The sequence below is a fragment of the Lathamus discolor genome, chromosome 1 (genome assembly GCF_037157495.1).
Source record: "Lathamus discolor isolate bLatDis1 chromosome 1, bLatDis1.hap1, whole genome shotgun sequence".
In the NCBI taxonomy this organism is placed as follows: Eukaryota; Metazoa; Chordata; class Aves; order Psittaciformes; family Psittacidae; genus Lathamus; species Lathamus discolor.
In genome coordinates, this window is record NC_088884.1 from 111,553,642 (window position 1) to 111,580,588 (window position 26,947).

General features: G+C 39.4%; 2 protein-coding genes across 12 annotated transcripts in view; both read right to left on the bottom strand.

The window, feature by feature from the left end:
* Positions 1–3,823, bottom strand: part of NPNT (nephronectin) — a 46,857-nt gene extending 43,034 nt beyond the window's left edge. Inside the window, exons 1-2 of one of the 7 annotated variants that reach the window (XM_065690728.1) lie at positions 3,557–3,811; positions 2,070–2,170 (exon numbers count right to left, since the gene is read on the bottom strand). In XM_065690728.1, the coding sequence (XP_065546800.1) occupies positions 2,070–2,170; positions 3,557–3,627 (172 nt within the window). In that variant the 5' untranslated portion in view covers positions 3,628–3,811. Of the gene's footprint in view, positions 1–2,069; positions 2,171–3,556 lie in introns of all 7 variants that reach the window. The other 6 variants (XM_065690736.1, XM_065690745.1, XM_065690753.1 and 3 more) reach the window with 6 other exon arrangements.
* An 18,244-nt stretch (positions 3,824–22,067) lies between these two features.
* GSTCD (glutathione S-transferase C-terminal domain containing) overlaps positions 22,068–26,947 on the bottom strand; it is a 58,083-nt gene continuing 53,203 nt past the window's right edge. For all 5 annotated transcript variants that reach the window (XM_065690808.1, XM_065690800.1, XM_065690815.1 and 2 more), the window contains 2 exons: positions 26,178–26,247; positions 22,068–22,736 (listed from right to left, as the gene is read on the bottom strand). In XM_065690808.1, coding sequence (XP_065546880.1) covers positions 22,600–22,736; positions 26,178–26,247 — 207 coding nt within the window. In that variant the 3' untranslated portion in view covers positions 22,068–22,599. The remainder of the gene's footprint in view (positions 22,737–26,177; positions 26,248–26,947) is intronic.

The window sequence follows — 26,947 nt, forward strand, 5'->3', positions numbered from 1 at the left end:
TGGAATTCTCACCACCCACAAGTGGGGCAGATTTTCTTGCTTTATTTTGCCAAGTTTGGCTGCCATCTGAAAACTAGAAGGAGCTTCTAAGTTTTTGATAAGGTCTTTGCCCAAATATCTGAGACTCTTCTGAACTAGTGATTCAAAACGATCAGCACCCATTATGTGAAAGAAAGATGGGAAGAAAATGCATTCAGACACCTAGGTGATAATTGCATTCTTTTGAAAGTCTGGTCTCAGCTACGGGAGATGACCATGTAAAATCTGTCTCTGCAATTCTTGGAAATGTGCATAGAGAGCAAATCTGTGAATAATGGACTAACATGCAGTGGAAGGAGGTGAGAATTCACCCAGCTTTAACCTTAAAAAACAAAAAGAACATTTAAGATATCTGAAAAAATTTGCACTAGAAATGACCTCATTGACAAAATTCAAAGAATAAAATATACTTTTTGCATAGTATTATTTTGTCTTGTTATCAACTTTTAATTATGAATCTTTTGCTTGCATCACTTTTGTTATTGCTGTCTCCCAAGATTATAAAAATGCAACCTCAAATCAGACTCGGTAATAGCAAGAAATTGACTTCCAGTTGCAATTTATGGTCACAACACAGGCAATAACTTGCGTAACAAAAGGGCCACAGGGAGACCCTTTTAATGTTTGGGGGCTTGGGGGGCTTGGTCATGTTTTTAAACAATGTCAGTTTTTGATACTTGCCAATTAAGCTTTTGTAGCCTCAAACATTTAAATGCTCAATGATTTTCAAATAAAACTGCATTACAAAAGATAGACACATATGCTATCAGCTCTGGAGCAGCCTCAATAAATCTACTTCACATCCTCCTTCTTCCTCTATAATTATTCAGCCCAAGGAACTGACTACTTGGTACCAATCAGAGCCCTAAAAATCAAAACAATTCATGGTATGGCCTGAGAGACACCAACCTGAGAACTCTGCATCAAAAACCAGTATCAGGTATGTCATGTTCCAGAAGTACTTTATTTACATAGCTTTTTTTAGCAGTCATCTTATATACCTATTAAACATTGTAGGCTTTTAACACACTTGGGAAGAAAAAAGCCAGTCTTGCTGTTTACAGATTTGAACAAAACCTTTGCTGAGAGTCCACAGTTGAATTGCCAATGCTGTTTCTATCTTTTGCCTAATATTTGGAACCTGCAGTTGCTGCCCTGCAGACTAAACAATGGCAGTATTTAATACCTGGTTTATTTAAAAAATGACTTGGCAGAAAATTATCTACTTTTCAGACACTTGCATCTCAATAAAATAAAAAAAGACCAGTATTTATAGGTTCACTCTGCAAAAACTTGGGGGATATCACTCATTTGTGCACTGTTAAACACATGAGCAAGTGTTCCTGGTATCAAAGGCTGTAATTTTAACAAGCTGAGGTCTCTATGACACTCCTAACAACTTTAAGTTCCACACAGTGCTAGCTGCCACTACAGAATACCTTTTGAATATATAGTTAATGATGAAGACTTATCTCCTTAGTTATGCTGCAATCATATCAAAGGTTCTAGATAGATGTGAGAATCTCAGAGATGTTTCTCTTCACGTGTGACCCAGTAAAAGGATGCTGTCAGCTGGATTTATTCCCGTAATTTAGGGTTGCTGAAAGAATGTTTGAACTTAATACTAACTGGAACATTTCCATCGACTTTCTAAGTGAAATATCAACAGCTTGGTTTCCTTCTTGGACACAAATATTCTTGCCCTGCAGTGCTCGTAACATGACACAGTGTAGTGTTACGTCAGGCTACTAGACCAGAGCACGAAATGAAGCGGAAACCAAACGGAAATCCCCAAATTCTCATTGCCCCAGCTAAAGTTTACCTTACTCGGACACAATGATTTTCAGTACTGCTGTTAATCATAGACAGAATTTTAACATGACAACATCCTTCTAAGTCAGTCAGGCTCACACGTGCAAAAGCCTAAGCCCTGTGTTGCAAGGATGTGTGTGAACACGTGAAAGAGGTGATAAGGTGTGTACAAGCCTTCTCTACAAGTGACTAGAAGCCCCAGCAGCAGTGATACTCACGTTGGCATTGTCCCCAGGACAACCGGGCCCAGCCCCAGCAGCAGTCAATTCTACTCCCAAAGCGACACAGTCCTGTGGAGGAGACTATTTGTCTGGGCCACCTGAGTGAGACAGTTCAAAACAGTCTAGTGAAACATTTTCAAAGTAGCTAAAATGATTTTAGATTTAAAAAAAACCCCAAAGACAAACACCAGCAAAACCCTCTCCTGCATGGAGATATAGAAATCTTAAAAAAAACCAAAACAAAATTAAAACTGCTTTAAGCTGAGCATATGACATTTCTATTGTTAACTGTTTAGTGTAGAAAATGTAAACGACGATAGGCAAAAAGAGAGAAAAAGATAATTAAGGTGACTTTGTAAAGCCTGAAATCACTGACGTGCTCTGCAGTGTGCTCACTGCCGCCGCTCCCAGGCTGGTATTGAATAATTCCAGAAGCCTGAAAGGATTTGTAAACTGGAATAAACCATCATCAGAAAGTTTCAGCATTGGTTTATTTCGCAATATACGGCCAATTTTTCTCACTGAAATATTAAAGGGGAAAAAAATCAAAACAAAAGTTTCCTGAACTGCTGAACAGAAATTCAATACAACACAAGAGCCGAGTCTTCCCTTGTTCCAAGGAAAAGACACCACAGTCCCAAGCAATTACAAAGTACTGACATACATCGTTAATGTTCTCTAACGACAAGCTGAAACCCACTGCCTTTGAACAAAGCCCAAAGGGAATCCCTGGAGGGGGCATCTCGCTGCCCGACCTGCCCGCACACACACACAGCACCGCCGAGCCGGCTCCCCGCAGCACCACGCGGGGCTCGCCCGCTCGCTCCCCGGCCCGCCTCGCAGCCGCTCCCTACACCTGACACGCTCGGCACGACCCATGAGGCACCCGCTCTCCGAGCATCCATTTTCACCTCGCTTCATGTTAAAACTTGAGTTGTGATCTTCACCGTATTCTGTTTCAGTGCCTCGAGGCGTCAATAAACTGATTTTATTTTCACAGCACGCAAAGTGCTTCGGTTTGAATCCTTGCAGGACGCGACCCCACCGGAGTAATAAACGCTCCGTACCTCAGCCCGTACTTGGGCTGCCGAGTAACGCCCGGGGACCGGCCGGGGGACGCGGGGCCGAGACGCCCCGTCAGGGAGCTCCGGGAGCGGCCCCGGGTCCCGCCGGACCCGCGCCTCCACCTGCGGCCGGCCGCGGGGATGGGGCCGGGAGGCTGAGCCCCCCCAGCCAACCGGCCGTGCCGCGGGCACCCCGGCGGGGGGACGGGAGTCCCGGGACCGGTAACGAGTCCCCCCGCCGCCATTTCGCGCCCCGGCGGTGTGGAGGCGGTCAGGAGCCCACGGGCCGTTACTACCGACGGCGCCCCTCGCCCGGCCGCCGTGAGCCCGGGCTCCCTCCGCTCGCCCCACGGGGCTCCAACCTGCCCGAGGCAGCACCAAGTGCGTGGCCAGCCCCGACCCGCGGAAGCCGGCGCCTACCTCCTGTCAAACTCGCCGGCCGCCCCCAGGGAGAGGCAGGATGCCAGGAGCAGCCGCACAGAGAGCTCCATGGCCGGTGGCGGAGCCGCTCCCCACCGCCGCGCTCAGGGCGGCCCACGGGGTCCGGCCGCGTTGCCACAGCTCCGAAGCGGCGGCGGCGGCGAGCTCCCGTCCCTCTGCCCGCCCGCCGCGCTGCCGGGCGGAGGAGGCGCCGCACGGGGAGCGGCAGCACCGGCCGCCCCCAGCAGAGGCGCCCGCGGCCGGGCCTCCCGCCTTCCCGCTGACGGGCACCCAGCGGCGCGGGTGGGCTCCCGGTGCAGGAGGTGGTGGGGATGAGCCCCCGCTCCTGCCGACACCGGCCGGGCGAAGCAGACCTGCGGTCTGAAGACACGAAGATGGGTGGGCTTTGTTCTTATAAGCACTTCGAGCTGGGACTTCTCATCAAGTAGGGCGGCCACCCACTGCTCCCTGCGAGCAGTCCACAGCCAAAGCCAAGAGCATTAAGATTTGGCTTTCCTGTGCCAACCAAACTTCCCCCAGAAAAAAAGCTTTTCGAAATAATTACAAGGTGTATGTGTTTTTTCTGGCTCAAACACTCCTATTAATAGCTCTCAGATGTGTGACAAAAGGTGTCCCAAGCCTCTGTCCAGAAGAAAGAATCAACAAGTATAAACATGACCTATACGCAGCGTGTAACGACAGCCTCACACTGCTGCCAATAGTGACAACCACATCTGTACTCAACATGCGAACATACAGCAGTTACCTTTGTTTTATTTCTATGAACTATGGCTCTCAGGACTTACTGAGGGACACTTCTAATAACATCCTGTCACCCATTTAGTGTCAGAACTGCTTTGAGATCCCTCTGATTACAGACAGATGGGGCCACAACTTGGAGGAGCACTGCTTTTCATTTGCGCCTATATCAAGGCTAAAGCTCATCAGCTGTACTTACAAGGGTCTAGCTGCAGCTTCGAAGCAGAAAACAAAGATCTTCTGGGTTGTGCTGTAACACAAAGCCAAAGCGTTTAGGGAGCATCTGGATGCCAAACACAATTTCAGGCTTTAGATCTGAGCTGGTAGTTCTGTACAGAGCATTTTCCACCTTCAAAATGCTTAACAGATAATTCAAGTAATACAACTCAAAGTGCAAAAAGTAGTTCCCAAGATACAAATAGTGCCAGCGAGCTTTTGAAAATCACAGCCTTTCCCAGAGTGTTTTTACCACTTTCTGCAGCAGAAAGACCCCTTCAACTCTCCTTCCCCTCTTTTTGTCACCTTTTCAGGATCACGCATTCCCCAATCTTTCCGTCCAGAGCCTCAACCAAGCACTTTTCAGAGAGAAAAAACTACTGTTAAGAGCTGCAAGGTGCTCGTTACCTATGCTTAGATAACAAGCACGCCCCCTCAGAGGTTTGCACCAAGGACCAAACCTGGTTCCCTTCATTCACATGAGAAGCTGATAACCAAACAGTGAAGGCAACCACAAAGTGGCATTTGGGGAAGACAGGAGAGCACCTGGCTCAGGTTAGATTCCTGCTGAAACAGAGAGCCAATTTCCAGCTCCTGACTGATTAATCCCTTTTTTCCTACTGGTGTGTGTGATGTGGGATTACAGACCATGCAGAATGAAATCACTGTCAAGATTTTATGGGCAAAAGGGGAGAAATCCTATTTGTGATAACCACAGGGGGTTTCTTTCTGATAACAGTACCTGCCTGCATCTCCCCAGCTTGCAGGAAAAAAAGTGTCCATAAATTATACCACAGCCAAGTTCAGGACAGGTGCCAAAAGCAACATTTGAATGTCACTGTGAATTAAGGTCTAGGGCAAGCCAACACTCTCCCTCTGATATCCAAAAGGACATGTCATAATATCAGTTCCTTTCACAAAGCTGCACAGTGGTGTTTACGTACACAGCAACTTTAAAGCATACGCTGCTCCTTTAAAGCATCTACACTTATAAATGATAGTAAGATTGTTTAATCTCTCCAGGCTGCACTCAGTATTTAAGATTTCCTCAGCAGCCTGTTTGGCACTCTTGCACATTAAGACTAGTGCACTGGTCAGATGTGGTGCCTACCCCAGTTATGATTGTCTGCTCTTGATTAACTTCTGCCTTTACAATTTGTTTTGGAACATCAGCCTGAAAAAATGAGTTAACCAGCCATTGAAAGTTCACGTATTGCACTTCCATGCTCATCTATGGGATTGAACATCCAGTCATTTCTGAAATTAGTTATTTTAACAACGTTTACCAATGCCAGCGGTGTTTTCTTAATGAGGTAGTTTCTCATATCCAGGACACTTACAAGGATTACTGAGTAAGCTGGCAAAGAACCAAGTCTCTTGACAAGTTAAAGGTGTATAAAGCTGTCTTCCATACCCCGGTGCTGTGAGGGTAGGCATCAAGGTAACATATAGAAGACAGAGATGGAGAAGTTGTTGGAAATACTACTAGAAGTACCTTTTGTGCCTTATGTTTTGTGAAGCAGTATGAAAACCTGGCACACATTGAAGCCACAGCGTGGGCTGAGCTGATGTTCAGCAAGACATTAGTAATAAAACTCTAGCAGCTGTGCATTAAGTACTCGGATGAATGACTACCACATACTCAGCTCCCAAGCAGAGGATGGAGCGGAGCATGGGCAAAAAAACAAGCGTCCAAGAAAACTTTTTCAAAGACACTGGTGAGACACTTGATTGTGACATGATAGTCAGGTTTTTAGCTGCAAATTAGCAACAGTGAAGCAGAAACACAGAGGAAGACATAGTATTTTGAACAACACTGTACCCTTGTGTATGAAAGTCAAAAAGCATACAGCATTTGCAGGTAGGAAAGTAAATTTTGCCTGAAAAGTTGCTTATTTTATGCAAGCATAGTGGCCCTTTCCACCATGCTTATTTACTCTTCTCCATCCCCTCAATAATACCTTGTGCCAAAGAAGCCATACCATTAGCCATCTCTGACTTCCAGTCTCATGGATATATTTAGCTTGTGTTGAGACCCTTCAATGAAAAGCAAGACCTTAAACTTGTCAAGATATTCTGTGTCGAGAGCAGAGGAAGTCTAAAATACTTGCAGTTGCCTGTGTCACTAGGAAAGTCCATTAGGTTCTGAATTATCTAGAATTTCCCAGGGCACAAAGCCCTAGGTATATATTCTATTGCTGTATCCTGCCCTGTAAGTGATAAAGGAACATCTGACTACACACAAAACTGAATTTTGGTGATAAGGTGGCAGTGAAGAAGTGCTCTAAAGAGTGGGGATTACCAATTCTGCTTCAGGAACATAAAGATTGTGATGACAACTGCTGCTTCTGGGGTGGGGAGTGTGACAGAGTGATGCCTGGCACAGTACAGTTACACAGGAATGTGTTCAACATACTGCTCAGTTCAACATACCACTCGGCACAGTACTCGTATTTTTCCAAAAGAACAATACAGAGCAGTGCTAAACTCCATTAAAGAACCAATATCATGAGCAACGTATGTAACTGTTGATAGAAGTATCGTCAACTAAAAATTCATGAAAAGAACAGAACACCCAGTTCTGTTGAAATGCAGCTTACTTGTTTTCTCCAGTGGAATAAACCTTCTGTGCATGCATGGGATTTGTTCCTCTTTAACAGTAATACTTTTACTTCACTTGCAGTAGACTGTATCCAGTGGTCTTTGTATTTAAAACTTGAACTGCAGGGCTAAATACAGGTTTGTAATACACATTTTGTGGCTACAACCATTCCTGTGGGGAAAAAGACAACAGAAAAAGAACCCAGTTTCTTGAATACTCCCTGCAATCAACTGGACAGGCAATATTAAGAAAAAAAGAGCTGAAAAGATACAAATGGCAGATATGCCAGGTTGGCAGATAATGGTAGAGATGGTAGATGATAAAATATGGCAGATATGACAGAAATCCCACAGAAACAACTATAAATTTATCTTCATAATTACAGGTACCTATGAATTGGACATAATCACACCAGTAAAACATGTTTCTGTGAGGGCAATCTACTGCCATTTAACTTTTGAGAGACGCGTTAAATGAGTAACTTCTTCCACGTCCAATTTTTTGACATTAACTTCTTCCTTGTGGTCTTAAAACACATTACAAATATTAATGAATTAAGTTCCCTATTTAGCAGAATCAGGCAATACTTTCTGTAAGTCTCCTGTTTACTTAAGCAGAAATTAAGGAACAGAAAAGGATTTTCCCACAAATCAAATCATCTGTCATCAAATCAGAAACAGATCTCCTATTTTCCAATTTCATACTTAAACCATAAATTTATCCTTCCTCTCTTCTAAGTATTTCACCCTCACTGAGGCTAAGAAAGTTAACCATAAATACCACACAATTGCAAGTCTCTAAATCACACTATGACGCATGTAAAAGACACTTGTACTTAATGGCATACATGATCCTATTCTGCGTTAGCATTAGTGATGCTACTGTAACATGCATACTTCTTGCAAAATGGAACAGAAGAAAAGAATCCAAGTCCAAATTATCCTCAAAACTTTCAATATCATTACTTTTCCTCTGTAGCTACTCAATCCTGCTTTTCAACCAACTTTATATCTGGTATATTTAAAAGTAGTATTTAGTGAGTAAATATTACCTCTGTCATATGCTAGGTAACAATCTCTGTCAGTCTCATGCTAATAAGAAAACTCTGAGGCATCAAGAAAATCCAGAAATTCAATCAGCTAAATCAATTTTGGTACTCCACTTTCCTCTTAGTAAGCTTACCTGAAAGGGAAAGAAAGTAATCAAAACTATTAGACACTGTAGTATCAAATTACCTTCTGCACAGATAAACACTGTTCTGTGGAAATACAAACTCAAAAGCTTCCAAATGTTTTTTCTGCATCAGGCCTTCCAAATTAATTTGCCTTTACAATATTTCTTTTCCACACATACTTAATACTTCTTTTAAAACTGTGACTAGCATTTGTGTTGAAGTTTCCTATATTTCATTACAATGTAAAGGATTTATTTTCCTCTGTAAACAAATAATAATTTACCTTTCAAAGCTCAGTAAAATTTCCCTTCTGCATATGTCTTTTAAACAGACTTCTAACTGTCCATGCTACCAATTTCTGTACCAAAGGTATTTGGCATCAAGGGGATCAGAAAGGGGATCAGAATGATAACCCCCAAGTTCAACATTAGGGAGTAAGTCTACTTGGCCTCACTTGCAACAATCACTGAATGCAGTAAAAGATGGTGATGACAGCACAGCCAACTTCAAAAAATAGTGCTAAACTGCCTGCACTAATCCCAGCCTTGCACATCCTGCACCTCTCCATTATGCCAGCAACAAGAGATGCCAACTGCTGGAAAACACAGGCTTAAGGAATTTCTCTGTGGACAGGACCGGAAACTACACTGCATTGATCCCCATTTGCAGGCAGGCAGCAGGGTAGAACTGGGAAGAGCTCCTCATGAGTGAAATCTGCTTTCACGGATTGAGCAGAAAAACACACACATGGCCTCTGACTGTCTGAAAAAGGGAGAAAGAAAGTTTTAGGAACCTCTTGAATTAATGACTGATAAACTATTTTATGCAATCAGATTGTAATCACTGAACAGAATGCCTCCAGTACACATTAGCATCCTTGTTATCTGCTCCACGTTCCAGCCAGTTAGCTCTCAGCAGTCACTGCTCTAGTGTGCAGAAAGCCTTTGGGAAAGCTTCACAACAAACCAGCTAAGTTTGGTGAAAAGCAGGGCTAAGTTTCCTAAGGAGCCTGGCTTAGTCTTACTTCTGTAACAGTGTTCCCCACATAATCTTTGTAAGGTCCTACTGTTCTAATAATATACTGAGTCCAGTACAACTCCAATAGCTTTATGGCATGTGTTTTGCAGATAGCACTACAGCTCTCCATGTCCAGTTTTACATCATGCAACAAATGTCCAAGGCTGTCTCCTTTCCTCAGGAAACCAAACACTTGAACACAAGAAAACTGTTCTATGCACCACCAATACATTGTCACCCAAATCATGATCTCCATGGGCTATACGCACACATACTTTGCAGTCCGAGTGAAGAGACCGGAGCTGAGGCATAAGCAAGACATTTAGCCTGAGTGGAAATTACCAATGACATACTACTTATATGGCAAGAAAATACACATAACTTGGCAACACTCAAAACCAACAATGCACTGTGTTTGTCATGGAAAGAAAAAAAATGCATAAAAACCTTCTGCTCAACAGTATTAAAGGCTGATGACAGATTCTTTATTGAAAAAAAAAATGAAGCAAAAATCAAATCACCAGACTATTATCTACAACTAAAAGAAAATATGAAGAAAACAAACCATGAAAAAAAGCCACATGTCATACAGGGAATACCTATAAAAAAAGTTGTTAAGAATCAAAAAACCACAAATACGTGAGCTGAAACCAAACTTAACCTCATACTTTCTGCTATAACTTTTAACAAAAGAAAAAGGCAACATTAACAGAGGAGATCTCCATGAAGAGACATTCTTGACCACAGTTCTAATGTAAACCGATTTGAATCAAGCAGGCCAATTCTTTTGTGTATTACCTGAAAATAATTATGAACTTTACATGAGTTTTCTTTTTCATGAGCACAGACTGAAAGCTAGGACTTCTTGGGCTATGCAAGAATTTTAACATGCAAGAAACAGCCGTAAGTCAGCCTGAAAAGTTACCAGAATTGTCTTTAGGACAAAAGCAGCAAATAATCTGGTGCAGCATATTCACTCGTGTCTGCTCATGAAAGATAGTCCTTACAGTAAAAAATACCCTGGGAGATGCAGAACCAGAAGGAAATGATTTACAGTAGCCTAAGCTATCAGCCTTGACTATCACACAGTTTTTGTAACTTTGTTTTCCCTCATGCTTTGGGCTCCTTGCCAATATCAGACAAAAAAAGAGTGGGTATACTGCTCAGAGTACCTACATAACCTATAATTTATAAATTATGACTTTCCAGAGAGAAATGATCAAGCACTACCTTAACTTGATCCTGCAGATTATTCTTTTTTCATACTGAACCTGAATTGCTACATAAATTCCGGCAAAGATGGAATAAATTAGCTCAAAATATATAAATCACACAGGGTCCTGATTTTCCCTGTTTCCTTTGGTTTCAGGTGCTGCAACTTTACTTGCCTGAGCTGAGCTACATCTCTGTAATGAGATGGATCCTCTAGTAGTGGTTGTTGATAAATTGACACAGAACTACTTACATAAATGAGTTTAAACTGTTATTCTCAAGGGGAAAATGGGCATGTCTAATTGACTGAATTCCTTATTTCCATCTTGTTTTGACATATAGAAAATTCTTAGTATGTTCTGAGATGCTAAGGGGAACTAGTAGTCAGGAAAACCTACTATGGATGGTCTGAGGAAGAGTTTTCACATAGTTGTGGTATTGTTGACTCAGCTCCTCTGTTCAATTCTGCGTAACTGCAATCTCTGACAGAACTTTCAGAACTTAGAACATGGACATGGAGCATGGATAGCTGATTATTTCCATCACCGTTTCACAGAATCAAGGTTGGAAGGGATCTCTGCAGGTCATGTGGTCCAATCCTCTCTTCAAGCAGGGTCACCTGGTTGCCCAGGACCACGTCCAGACAGCTTCTGCATAGCTTCAAGGAGACTCCACAAACTCTCTTGGCAATCCATAGCAGTGCTCAGCCACCTTTGCAGTGAAAAAGCGTTTCCTGATGTTCAGATGGATCTCCTGTTTGTGTCCATTACGTCTTATCACTGGACACCACTGAAAGTACCTGGCTCCATCTTGTCTACATCTGCCTATCAGATATTTGTCCACACTTATGAAATTCTCTCCAAGCCTTCTCTTCTTCAGGCTGAATGGTTCCAGCCTTCCTTCATAGAATAGATGCTCTTGCCCCTTGTTCATGTTAGTAGCCCTTTGCTGGACCATCTCCAGTAACTTTCTCTCTCTCTTGCACTGGGAAGCTCAGAACTGGACACAGCACTCCAAGTATTGCTTTACCAGTGCTGAGGGGAATGATTATTTCCCTTTACCTGCTGGCAACAATCCTCCTAATGCACCCCAGGATATCAGCAGCTGCCTTTGCAGCAAGAGCACATTGCTGGTCCATATCAAACTTGGTGTCCACCAGGACCTCCTGGCTCTTTTCTGCACAGCTGCCTTCCAGCCAAGCAGATGTCAGCATGGGGCTGTTCCTCCCCAGGTGCAGGACTTTGTTGAACTGCATGAGGTTCTTGTCAGTTCATTGCTCCAGCCTGTCACAGTCCTTCTGGATGGCAGCATGACCCTCTGGCGTACGAGTCACTCCCCCCAGTCACATTGCATCAGTAAACTTTGCTGAGGGTACACTAGGACATCGCCCAGATCACTAACGAAGATATTAAACAGAACTGGACCCAGTACTGATCTGTGTGAAATAATTCATACCAACAAAGTTTTCATCAAACACAAAAAAGATCTGATAGAAGTATCGTGTAGTAACAGTTAAATAGAGCACACAACTGGTATGATTGCACAGGTAGATGTTTGTGAGCCTTGCAGTGCCTTTCAGCATTACAGATTTTATTTGTGGTTTTCATTAGGTAGGATCTGAGAGACAGAAACATGCATGAAAATCACATCTTCAGAATACACTGTGAGAGACAAGAGGAAGGAAAAGATTTAAGATGGGTTTAAGTGCTCAGTATGAAAGGAAATGAAGCAGTTTTGGGATTATCCACCAGTTTTGGTAGACAGTTACTGATTCTTCCATGTTCTACTAAAATAATGCAGTAACATTCAATTTTAATTTATACTATTCTCTTCTTGAAGCTGTATGTTCAGATACGGTAAGTAAATCCAAACAACACTTCTAAACACTTCTGTGGGTTTTCATAGCTACCTTTTGAGAGAAGACAAGAAATTTGGGATTCTGCTTTAAAATGCAATTTAACCCATGCCTGAACTGTTGAAATAAATCAGAATTCTCCTGAGCTCTGATTTTCATAATGTAGAGAAGTACAGTAGCTCTAGCTGAGACAGACTGGGCACACCAGACTAGAAGCTTCTTCCATTAGCAATGAAGATACTCTGCAGAAGGAAAAGTGACAAAATTTCAGGAATAGAAATCAAACTGTAACATCTAGCATGAAAGGAGAGGGGAAACCTAAGAATGAAACCAGAGCAACTCCACTGACAATTTAAAAAAAACAGTTGGCAGACATCAAAATGTTCTAGGACAAATGAAAAACAGTCCAAGTTTTGCAGGGCTTTGTAGAGCTTTAAATAGCAGAATCCACAAGTGAAAGAATTAATGGCAGAATTAACAAACAGTTGTATGGACAGACAGAAGATGCAGCTAGGGCAAAGAGACAAAAGTTGGTTCATGTCACATTTCAGAAAATACATTTTATTCTTCTCTTTTCAGTTCTAACACATAAATAACCATGACTGATAACTAATGCTTGGTCAAATAGGGGAAGCATTTGATTTGAAAAAGACAGGGGAATATCTATGAAAAGCTCTGCCTTCTTTCAAGAACTACAGCCTGAACTGCTCTAAAATATTTTGCAGTAATCTGAATAGTGTAAAAACTGCACCTTTAAATTGACAAACTGTCAGGTCTCAAAAAGACAGAGGGAAGCTATCCAGATAAACGAGGTGTCATTTTTCCTTTGAGTGCAGTTAAAGAATGTCAGCTGCCCACCAGAAAATTACACTGTCAAGCTTGCATAGTACTCAGTTTCTACTTTTATGGAAGTTAAAATTAATGAACATTTAAGGAAAAAATAATACACTTTAAATATGTCAAAACAAGAAGCTATCAAACAAAGTCCCCTGGAAGTGTCAGGCTCATACTGTAAATTACATTGAAGATGCTCATCTCTGCTTCCTGGCTCCCAGAAGCTTAAGATTTTGGGATTCAAACCAACAACCAACTGAAACCAAACCTAGCTGTACTGAACTTGTTAGTTCATTTAGTTTATGAATCATTTACCCCACATGAATATAATTTCTAAAATTAATAAAAAGTTAGGTGTGCACACATGTAGGGCAACTCTCTATATTATGTGCAACCCTAAAGAACACTGCATCAGTGTGCATTAGGGGTGTATTTCATTAAGCTGATGGGTCACAGAAATTCCTACAGATTCCTCCTGTATGTCAAAACCTGACTGATATTCTTTACACAGTGACAGCAGGGTTTGAAGTATAGCTTAGAATTAAACTAGTCCCTCCTGGCGTTTACTGCTTTTAGTCATTTCTTCCTGTTTGGCTTCATGGATGTTGACTTCAGCTTTGACTTTCTTGGTTCAAACCAGAAAATTAAGGAATAAAGAAGTATTTTCTATTATTTCTCAACATGCAGAAGGTGCATACAATTAGGAGAGACAGCACTCAGAAAACCTTCATGTAAGGTAGACTTGGTCACCCAGGCATAAAGTGTTACTGTTCAAATACAGCTTGAGAGCAACAGCTAAAAACTTTGTCTTACAGCTTTCTGCACTGACTCTTCCCCGTAGACGAAGGCAAATATTAAGTCACAGCAATTCTGTACATGTATGCCTATATTTTCATGGTTAGAAAATGACCTTCAGAAAGACACTAACTTCAGGATGAGACCCACAAGACTATCCTGAAAAGGACGGTAGACACAGAACGTGCCGAGTTATCCTCAGAACTTGAATGTTCCTACTGCTTTTAAGCAAGGTAGGTACTAACAGCAAATTAATTAGATTATTTGTGTCTGTCAGTTTGACAGTATACTTGTCAATAGTATTTATTATTGTAACAGTAGCTATCGTATATACCCATAGCATACGGATATCCTGCTAATGGAAGATTATCAAGACCTAAAAACAACTGCAGTTGCAAATTCTCTCAGTATTATTCAGCTGGAATGTGTTTTACTTTAGAGGGCTTTTTGGTATTTATTACAAAGCATATAAAAGTAATCCAATTGTACTAAAGACACACAAACTAACTGAAGGTTTCGAATTGCATAATTGCTTTAAATCACTTTAAAAAGTATTTTCATTTTCCAGAATCCTCCTTTGAACTTGAAATGTTACTCCAGCATGGACAAGGTATCTATTTATAACCAAATGTTTGTGTGCAATGGTCAAATGCAAAAAAGAGGAATTGAATGTTTATTTTAGTCTTGATTTTCATCCAATACCTTGTGTAATTTATCCTGAATTCTACTGCCCTATATATAAGTCCTACAAATATGATAACTGAGAGAAAAATCTATTTGCTAGAGCCTTTTTCCTTCACTTCTTCCAAAGTAAAGAGATTCTTGTGGTCAAATTACTTAATGAAAAGAATTCAATGTGTCAGCAATCATCCCAACAAAGAAAACATCTCCATTTAGAGCACTGTTTGACTATTTCTATAGTTGGTGACCACATTAAATGGGTATTTGCATGGGAAAATGCCAGATGAATAAATACAACTTTCATGGGTGCCAAATATTAGCTATTTTACAGAATTAGCTAAAAGCATGCAAAAGCAATGTGCAAAATTACACACACCTACTATAGCTATTGGCCTCTCAGGCAACACCCCTAGTCTACAGTTGATGTGAATTTGTTTAAGAAAGCAAGGTCGATAAAACACACCAGTAGTTATTACCAGTTCATTATGTCATTATCCAAACTTATACGGAATTACAGCAATATATATATTATAGCTTAGCAGCTTTAGCACAGCAGGGGCATGAAAATGAGTGTCTAAAGAAATCTATGGTTTATGCTGAAGTACATGAAAATAATGTTAGCTGGACAAAAACTGTAATAACCAGAAGCCGAACAGCCTTTTAGTAGTTAAAGATCAAAATTAACTCTTATTCAATTTTACTAAGTCAGCCACTGCAGCCATCAATTAAAGGAAGGCATCCAGGATTTGCAACAGTGAATCAGAACATTGATTCTCCTGGTTGCCAACAGCCCTCCAGACTGGAGGCCTCTGAGAAAGGAGAGACAATGTTTTAATGAACAGGAGTTGGCTCAAAGTTCTTGGACTAAGTTCTAAAACATGAGGCTTCCAGCCTCCATGATCCTTCCTGATCATCTATTTTAACTACAGATAACTTCATTACCCTTATTTTAAAAACTTGTATTTAAAAACCTCTCTTTAAAACCCCAGTTTAAAACCTGGCTGAGTAACAGCTTGTCATGGAGAATTCCATTAGCTAAATATAGATGCCACAAAGAAACATGCATATTATAAACAGGATGAATTACCTTTAAGTTTGAACTTATTGGCACCCCCAGAGTTCTACTGTAAGTCAGTTATGTTATTCCAGGCCACCAGTTTCCTATTTTCTCTGCAAAATAACAGGATACTTTGTATACAAGCTATTAAAATCATAATTTTCTTCAACTTATGTTTGTGTTCTGGTATGTATTTTTATATAGGCTGAATGCAACCAAATAGTAGGTCAGCTTGTTTCAAGAAAACATATAAGCAGCTCTTACATTTATAAATTCAAATAGCCATAGACAACCCAGAATTGGTCCACAGTCCAGGAAATACCAGATGAAAAATGTCCCTACAAACATATGGGGGGGGGGGGAGGGGGGGGTAAGGAAAAGAAACTGCTAGAGGAAGCGAGTTCCACAGCTGCAGTATCTCAAATAACCATCCTCCCTGCAACTAACCCTTCCCTCGCCACATTTACACCCCACTGCTCCCATCCACATGCCTGCACTGACAGCACCCCAGCTGTCTTGAAAATATTAGTCTAAACCATCTGATAGAAGTCAGATGTTACTTGGTGGAGTAGTTAGTATGCCTTTTTTTTTTTTCTTAAACAAGTTAATTTTAGACTTGCTCATGTTTATTTTATAGGCAAGAAAACTTGGCTATTTCCTACATGCTTAACATTTCCCATCATACCATAGCCCCAACCTGTTCCCCTCATTTGGACTCTAGGCCACAGTTCTCTACCTCATACAAGTATGGGACATCCCCCCACTTGGATGCAGTTCTCTAACTTATACAAGTCCATAGGAGTAGATAGGACACATCTGACAATGCTGGAAGAGGTGGCTGGCATCAGGAGGCTGCCCTTTATTGTCTTTCAAAGGCTGTGAAGCCTGGGGAAGTTCCGTAATGATTTTAGAAAAGGAACTACATGCAGGTCACTTCTATCCCTGGGAAAATCACAGATCAAGGCCTCCTGAAAGCCCTTCAACCCAATATATCTATGATTTCCACCTAACTTTGCTGCACCCTTCAGAAGCAGGTATCACCTCCCCACACAAGCAATAAAACTGCAAAAAATTCTCTCTCCTTTTTCTTACCTGCAACATTTTAGGAACATTTGTTCTGGCAGATCAATCCCTAATCATTCCAAAATGATGCCTCTCTAACTGGAGTCATTGCCAAGGCCTTTTGACATGTTACTGTTTGGGGATGAACAAAATTACAGAAATCCAAAGAAAGAAAAGTAAATTACAGAAATTCAAAGAAAGAAAAGACTAAGAAACACATCAGAAGTTGGACATCAAAGCAATGCTGGAGATAAAGGAAAGTTAAGTTTTGAGTTTTCTGGTCCATGGTGCAGATGAGTTTACCTTAAATATGCCTTTTCCTCTTAATTACTTTCACGTAACAGAGGTGATTTCCCTTTGTCTCTTGCATCCATGACTGGACAATTGCATTTCTCTTTAATATAACTTAGAATTCTATTGCTATAATTGAAGGTATTTGAGCTACAACACAGTTGCACAGGTAACAGCTCAAAACACACTAACTTACTCTATCTTCATACATTCAAAAATACATTCCTTCCATAAAACTTCAAATCCTAAGTGTAACATTAAATGAAATGTTACAACACTAAATGCAGCAAAAGCAAATACTAATAAAAATGTTAAAAATTACAACAATGATATATTAGAATGAAGGGCACAATAAGTACACTGGCATGTTATTATAAATTGACACAACACTCAGAAAAAGCCATTAACAATTAAAAATATGCATGAAATACTTTGGGTGTGTTGGAACAGCAATGACCTGGGTTGGAAAACTAGCAATGGGAGAAGGGAAAGCAAGAAAAATGAGAGCTATAACAACACACTAATAGAAAGTTAAATAAAATTACTTAGGACTGACAGAAATGTAAGAATTTTAATGTGAACTAATGTTTTTTGATGAATTAAAGTGCACAAAAATACTAAAACAGTTCCTGAAATTAGACTTTGGCTTTGTCATATTAAGGGAACACAGCGAAGAAGCACAAATGCCTTTTTTTCTGTATGATGTATCTATTTCTAATTCTTTCGCAACTAGCAAATGATTTATCCAAATGTCATGACATGACACAGTTATTGACATTACTTCAGTTCTCACATATAGAAGTTTTTTCTGACTCCAACATTCATTTAGTTGTACCCTGATTCTGAAGGCAGTCAAAACAGAGACTTCTTTTCTAAGATTCAAGAAATGTAACTCAATCCTCACCAATACATAAATACCATACTGGGTACTGGTGTTGATGAATGGTTTCCAAACTCAAAAAGACATCCATTGAAAATAAAGGGGGGTAATTGAAAAAACCCCAAACAAACAGTATTAGCAGTAATATGATCAGCAATAAATTATTTCTGTACTTCCTGTGAACTAACCAAACCATAAGTGGCAGAGAAGTGTTTAGGTACAGCAGATCCAAAAAGCTGAAAACATCTGTGTGTTTTGTACTGTACTGGGCACACATGACATACCTTCTGGGCTACCACTGCATTGTTACACTTTGGTACTTACATACCCCATGACTCATCTCACTTCCATGTCTGCTCCGCTCAGCAACTACCAGCTGTACCCCTCTGGGAAAACACAAAGAGCTCACCCCAGGTATTTCTTTTTCTAGCTCTGCATTGCAGAGCTTCTATTAGCCAAAGCTCACTCAACCTCTCAAAAGGTCAATTTAACACCCCAAAAAATTAGTATTTGAAGCTAATGCAGATGTTTTTAAGAAAGAAGCCCCTTAAAACTTTTCAAATACCCACAAACAATGGAGTCTAAAAATGATGTTTTATGTGTTTGAAAGTCAGTGCATGAAAACCTGTTGTCCTCAGTATCATGGAGATCTTGCCATCTTAAGGGCAGCTTGAATAATTGTATCCTGAATAAGTGCTCTTCTAATTCATAAAGCTCAAGGCAAATCTTTCACTCAAGGAAGACTATCACAAGGAATGCTTGTGAAAGCATTGAAACATTAAAGCTGAAAGCATTGAAGCACTGAAACATTAAAGGTGATGAAGCGATATAGGCACATTTCAAGTCACGTAACAGGTTCATATTTTTCAATCATATTGGAACATGTCTTTGGGGTATTTGTGGCTTTTGTCTGTTTTTCTTTAATAAAAGATTAGCACTAAAATTAGTTATATTCAATATTAGTAAAACTGTAACATTTAGCAAACCTGTTTCAAGGACTCCATCAGAGCTGATGCTGTGCAAGCTTCTGAAAGATCAGCAACAACCAAATAAAAAATAGTCCGAAGGGGAGAAAGCATAGAATTAGTCAATAATTTAATTCCTAGAATCAGTGATTACTTCATTAACAAGAATACTCAAATAATACCGTGCACTTTCCATAAAATGAACACTTCTGCTAGCACTTTAAAAACAAAACAAAACAACCCAAAGAATTCAAACATTGAAGTAAAATAATTTCAAGTTAGGAAATACACCACTTGACATATAAAAAGTTTAAAAACTGTTCTGTTTTCACTCAGAAATTACCAGAGTGACTTATTATAAAACTACCCTAAACACTCTTCCTTACCCATCAGGCGTCTTGGGGGAATTTTGAGAATACAGCCATTTTCTTAAATTCACTTTGAGGAGAAGAATGCAAACCAGAACACTTCATTAATAATTTCATTTCTGACTAAATAAAAGCTACAAGCAAGGAGAAAATTAGTTTGGTTCTAGTTTTACTGTTTGCATGTAATCTTAATATTATGAACTCAGGAAATTGAATTTCTTTTTATGATAATTGTAATAAGCTGAGGACAAGCTACTGAACTGAAACCCTGATAGCCAGGTAGGTTCAGGGCAAGTCTGAGCATAGAAAGTTCTGAGGTTTTCTTCATTTTATTAAAGAGACAGGTAGGTAATGTTCTTGATAGCAGACATACAAGCAGATACTTGTATGATATCTAGATCTTCCCTTAAAAAAAATAAAATAAAAAATTAGTAATAAAATCACAGGAACTTGGCCTGAGATTGTCCATCAGAAGTTTGTTACGACAGGCAAATGCTCCCAGGCAAAAACACTGAAAGTAGTACTTTTCCTAGGAAGACAGCTATTTGAAAAGACATTCTGCTTATTATCCTTGCCCTTTCAAAGGACAGATCCACCAGGTAGCTGAAAGTCAAGCAATAATCAGAAACAGAAAACATCAGTCTAAGATTTATGGCATCTCTATGAATGAGGTATTTTATATGTGTCTTTGTGAGAACAATCACTAGATTGGTGTAGCAGAGTAATACTAACATCTCTAACTTTTTCTATTAAGATCAAGCCAAAGGAAAATCAGGGGACAACGTACCTATTAGGAGCCTTCCTTGTAGATTACTACCCCTTCCTAAATATGGCAGTACTTAAACCTCTTAAAAATAGGCGTGAGGAAGCAGATAATTAACATGGTAAAGGCAAAAATAAAGATATATGGTACACACCGATGACTAACACACAGAACAGCTCAGTTCAGTTTGGTCATCTGTTTCCTGTTACTTTTTTCCAGTATTACTGGCTACAAGGGTAGTACAAAGGCAGACTGGCAAGACCACAGAAAATTATGACTGTGTTAGGACAACATTTTGTTTACCATACAGCTGGTGCAGTGGGGCCAGACATGTAAAACACAAATAGTATTTAGGTCTGCATCTGGGACATCAAGCTAGCTCCTTGCATAACAAGCTACTAGAAAAACAACAACAGTTGTTCACTTACCAGGACCACAATGTCCAGTCACCTTGTTCAGGGAATTCCAGGCTCTATTAATTCCATACCATTTATGTATATGGAAACATTTAACAAATTAACAGACTTAAAAATTAATATAATTGAGCTCACATTTCTAGAGAGAAATACAGGGCAGAGAGTGGCAATTTAATCTGCAATCACTTAGCTATTATTAGCTGTTGAAAATACTTTCTCCTTTTTATGCTTTTTCCATCTCCTTTTCTTTAGTTTTCAACAAACATCAGTTCACCTCACTTATAGTTCGGGCTTTACTATTCATTGTAAGGTAACTCTACCCTTAGACAAGAGGAAGATTCTGTTCTCCCGAGAAGAAACCTGAGCAAACTGATGCCACGTGTGACAAGGTCACAAAGCAGTATTACAAATGGGATACAGTCTCACTATCCCATAAGGTATCAAGATGATAGATATTATGAGATGTCATGAAAATATGTCTGGAGCACAGCACTGTGAAAATACTTACTGTAAACAGTATCAAAGCTTGCATCAGATGTCTCACCTTGATGGGTTCTTTCTGCAGCACAAAATGGTAATGAAGAGACATTTTCTCACTCCAGATGTAGTATCTGGAGTTCTAAAGAAAGTAATTTAACATGAATAATGTTCAGACTTGACAGACTGCTAAAAACTGAAATCTTTGGGCAAGTATGACAGAAAATCTCGGAGGCAACTCGTATTGCCGTGTCTCTTGTATTTGCTATATATTTACCAACCTCCAGTTATTCCAGTAACTATAGAAAGCTGCAGAAAAAGTACTCAATCATTATCTAACGAAGAACTCAGGCTAAAGGTATTAATTCATACCTACCTGCTAACATTTGTGCTTCCAGGTAAGTTGCAGTTTCCTTCAGTCTTCGCATTAAAACACACCCAAGTATTTAGATCTTTTAGAGATGTAAGTTTCATGAAGAATGAATTATTTCAGGAACCTTTTCTTCTGCTTACCGCATGCACTGAAGGTATGTTCACAATGACCAAAGTTCAGATATATTTAAATTAAACCATGGCAGAATTCATAAATGTATCAAATCCATAAACATGCAGTAAAATCTCATTAGGAGCTATTTTCCAGTGTGCTAGTGTCAACAGATGATTTTAAATTAGGGTAGAACACTGCCTACTAATCAGAGCACAGAACATTTATTTTCACTGTACACTACCATGACTGTGTTTGATCTTTTCAAACTGTTGCACAACTGCAATTTTGTTCTGAATATAAAATCAGTGAAGGTGATATACACAGACACATGAACTGTCCTTAAAAATTCCTTCTGACAGCAAGGTTCTTAAGAATGGGAAGCTATACACTTCGGTTGGCAGAGGCAGCATTGGTTGGCATTCACTGACATCCTCACTAGCTCCCGTTACCTCAATAGATAATTATGGGTTTGCTTTCTTTAATTAAACACACTTTCCAATGCCTTGCTACAGAATCCATGTGTAATACTTACAGATAATTTTTAAGTCTTTTTAAAAAGATTGGTAAGTTAGAATACAATAAGCAGAACAATGCCCAAAGTATCCCAATGAACTTTTATTAAAAATAATCTTCCTGTAGAAGTATGGAATTCTTTAGCAAAGTCAAGCCACCACCTGTTGCACAGCCTTCTTCACTGACACCATAAATTTGATCTTTTTTGTTCCTCTAATGATCTGCATTATTGGCTGATAACTGCTCTGCTTATGAACACAAATGCAGTTATGACCACAGATGTAATTTTGAAGCAGCCAAGACAGCTTTACTAAAAAGGAAATCACCTTCTCTTCAACGAGACCAACTGTTTTTTAAACCTTTACAGATGGATATGATTCCATGCCAGTCATTAGATCCAGAAGCTTCTCAGGAAGAGAACCAAAAGTTCTTAATGACACATTACAAGTGTGATTTGTGATGCTCTGCATGCAGTTCACTTTTTAAGACTTTCTATGCTGCTTCCTTTTTCAGATGCAATGGGTCCAACGTCTGTTTCCCAGCTATGCTTGTATCTGCTGGATGTCATTACGTACTGAAGATTTATGTTCAACTTCAAATCAAATGCAAGTTTCGCACTCTAAGTAGGGATGCCCACAAGCATATTGTTCTTTGGAGAACAACTCTCTGGCTCCATAGATATAACTTGGACAGAGTAGTTCTGTTCTTCTGCAGCCAACGCCCGATCCAAATCCACAAGCCCCATACACTGCTTTCCTAAAAAGAGAGCAAAGGAGAGCATGCAAAACAAAAATGTAGAACCTATCAGAAACATGCACTTCAATATTCAATGTTAGGAAAACACATCAGTAAGTCATCTAAAAAATAAGTTCCAAATTTACTTTAAAAACTATCTTCATCTGGTTTACTTCAAACAGACAATCATTAATAGTTCTAAATCACATCTGTGACTTGTAACCCTCATTTAGCGTTTCTTGAGAAAAATTATTAACTCTATATATGGAGAAATGTTACAAGCACAATTATTTTTAAGTGTGCCCAAAGCTTACAGAAAAATCCATGCACTAATGTAAAACCCACAGAAGAAAAAATATGCCTGGTTTATAGCTTAGCTCTCTGAATTGCCAAACTTCTACTCCCTTTATATCCATAACTTTTTTCCTCTTGCACTTTCATCTAAAATCTGAAAATCTCTGGTTATTGAGGATCAACAAAAGACTAAAATACCAAACAGTGATCCAGTGTAATTGAGACATATGAATATAACTGCTGATAAACAAAAGTACTAAATTACTAATGAAAACTAAACTTGTCTCAGATTTACCTGCAGAAAAAATGGAAAGGATAAATTCCAGGGCTTTTTCTGCTTAAAAGTTTGTATAATGATACAGCCATGCCAAGCTGATGAGGACATTTGTCTTTAAGTATTCAATCCTTATAATTATTATGTTCTGAAATACAGAACTGATTTGTCAGACTGTATTTTCGTCAGTTTGAAACTCTCTTGCAAGAAAGATTTAGTACTTCCTTGAAATGTTTTATCACAGTCATACAGTCTCAAGTCACAAACAAGGCACAGTCCTGCTTCAGTCTCAAAAGCCTGTGATCCTACCTCTTTTGTTCCTGACAGAACCGTACAGTTAAATATCTTTGGGGTCTGAGATGAAGGGAGACAGAAGCACCCATTCTGTTTACCATCAGGATACAAATCTGTCATTCCAAACTCCCCTCTGGAAATACCTGTCTCTCTTCCCTGAATATATACAGAGTGTGAGTGCCTGTACGGTGACAAGCCCTGACATGCATCTGTGGTGCCTGCAGAAGTTTTGAGTAGGTGGCACAAATATGCTCCTTAGCATCCTTGTATTTCAGAACAGCTGCTGCACATCACAATCTACAGTACTCAGTCCAATCTATTCAGTCTTTACACAGTGAGCCAATGACCCAAAGTATTTTCTCCTTCTCAGCTGAATTCCTTAGTTAAAAAGGAGTTCCCTAGTTTGACTTCACCAACATTGACATTTGGACTGTTTGGGTTCTGTTGGTGGCTTGGAATTTGAGAGGGGTAGTAACTGGGTAGGAGACACATGAGAGATACAATAAGATTAGGCCTGAAAAAGAACTTTTTAACTGTATGGATTTACGTTTATTATATCTCTGTAATATATATGTATATACCAGTTTATTCTATCTCTGTAAGTTACTTCTTGGGGCACTGTTCTCCTATATTTGTGGCTCCACAGAAAATCACCTTCTGCATTTGGTTGAATAAAGTAGCATGTACATGCTCCTGCCGCTGACAGCAGCATCACTATTGTCCAAAATGTACACACTAAGGTGCAGCTGGGATTGCCACAACTGGGGCCTGGCTCCCCGTGTGCTCTCAGGAAGTCTGCGTGAAGTACATGGAGCAGTTCTGTGATCAGACAGAATAAATCATGTGGGCTGTAGTGATGTTCACAAAACCATTCAGTATGCTTGCACTCAGATCCCACTGCTGCCTAGAGTGGATAAAGCACACATGTCCAGCAAAACCGGGAAAGAGAACTTCGTTCACTTAAGAGGGAATTGCCATGTATAGCAGAACTGGGCACAACTGCATATTTTTACATTCAGAGATACTACAGAAATTGGTGATAACTCTTTTGACAAATGTGTTGTTTCAGCCATAACAGACACAGACAGAATGCTGTAACTTGAACACTTTAGGCACTTACATGTAACGAAACAAAATGATTTGTCACTTCACTGGAGCTGCATATATTCAGTGGTAATTGCTAAAATACAGTTTTCAATACAATCCTAAAATAGTGAAAAATTTTGCCATTTGCAATAGAATAGAAAAAGTCTCTGCCTGTTCAGGAATATTTTCATTCAATGAAGTCTACACAGTTTTCTCAATACCTGATCATGCATTGCACAAAGCACAAAAAAAATCTTCAACTATTTGCAAGTATCCCAACAATATTCCCATAAAACCAGTTCCAAAGCTGAAACAGAACACTGAAGTGGGAATGATCTTCACTGAAACAGATTTGTGTTATATGGAACTTAAAAGAAAAAAAATATAATTTCTTTAAAACAGAAAAAGCAATGATACAGGGAAATGGACAAAAATAAGATTATAAGATTTCTGTTTGGTTTTTGTTCAGGGCAAAGCACATAAAAATTACATTTGTGGGGAAAAAAACTGACATTTGAGACAGAGAACAGATAAATTTTACAATCTTTCAAAAACATGTTGGGTCCTTTTCCAGTATTGAGCAGGAAACAATGTAGGGTTCTACACTGGTAACTGAACTCTTAATTTTTTTCAAATACTGTGATGATAGCAAAAGCACCAACAAATTCATTATAAAAAAAAAATCTGTATTCTTATCTATATCTCAGAATCTATATTATTTTATTTTTATGCATTGTGTAAGAAAAATTTTGAATTCTTCAAAGAAAGCTTTTTAAAACACTATGATTACTTGCTACTCCTGCTTTAATATATTTTTCCCATGTTTCATGTAAGCCAAGAATGCAGTTATACCCCGAGAGTTCCCTTCTGTCTTTTCTGACCTGGAAGCTCGTTTATAGCTTCCGTCAGAACATTAATACCAGACAGGAGCACATTATACCCTTTTGTGAGTCAAACAATACTGGAATATTTTGCATAATGAAGAAATGATTTTGCTTACTCCAAATATATCAAGTGTTACGTATTTTGCTGTCCTTGTGACCAAAGCTAACCCAACCTCTGCAATTCAGCCTTATTGTTCCTATTAGATGCTTGCCCTTGTAAGAGAGTTATCCCCAGAGACTACAAGCAGGACAAAGGGATCTGTGCTTTTAATGTAAAATATGTTGGCAATACAAAGACTTTAGTGAGCTTTACAAACACCTCATTCTTGCCAGAGAATGGTGGGAGAAGGGAGTGGGCGGGAGGAGGGAAAGTGAAACAATTAAAAATCAGTAAAAGGCAAACCATCCATTCCAGAATTGATCATTCTGAAAGAAGAAAAGAGTTTCTATACCATTTTATTCCACAACGTAGAACAGCAAGATGTGAAATGTGAAGAAACTCAGATTTTTCAAGTGTTTTGTGAAGACAGCAACTTAATGTCCTGTTCATAAAAGTACTACTTCTACCTTTGTGTACTAAGGTTAAATCATTACAGAGCTAGTTTACACAACAACTGCAGAAATTCATACCAATTAGCTTGCGTTCAGGTGGAAGCTGAACAGCTGTCTGATCTGCAAATCTGCAAAGGGTCATGTGCTCCTAGAAAAAAGAATGAAAAAGTAAATAAATTTGTTCCAGTCACATTTGCCTCTTCCAAATAAATAAAGAAAAATCTAATTAAATGGTTCAAAGATTCAAACCATGTTGAAGACTATTTTTATAGGAAAATTATCTGTGTACAGCTCCCAGATTTGATACTGCTTTGGCTTGTTAGTGTATGTGTAAATCAAGCGTTTGTAACCATGACCACATGGCTACTAATGAGTATCTGATTCTTGCTAAATTTTTTCTAATTCTCTGCAGCAGTTGAATTAGATGCAATGTAGAAAAGATAGCATTCTTCAAAGACATTCTGCAGAATCATTTTGCCTTCAATTACTGATGAGCAACAGTCTTCTTCTAGCATGTGGCAGCATCTCTGAATCAGTAACAGCCAAGACAAAATACTTAAATAGGTGATTTGATCTACTGCACATGTCACCCAAGCAATGATTTTTAATTCCCAGAAGAATCAATCACCTTGTGGGTCAAACTTCATCGGCCCTGCCAAATACATCCCTTCAGGATCAACCTAGAAGATCCTGAAGGAAAAATTGATCCTGAAGGCAGAAAATACCTGTCTGTGAACAATAAATTTTCCTACATCAAAATGAGCACAATTCACTTTCGAACTATCCCTGTTCTAGTTAAACTAGAGACTAAGTTATGACTACATCACTTCCCCATGACAGTCATTAAA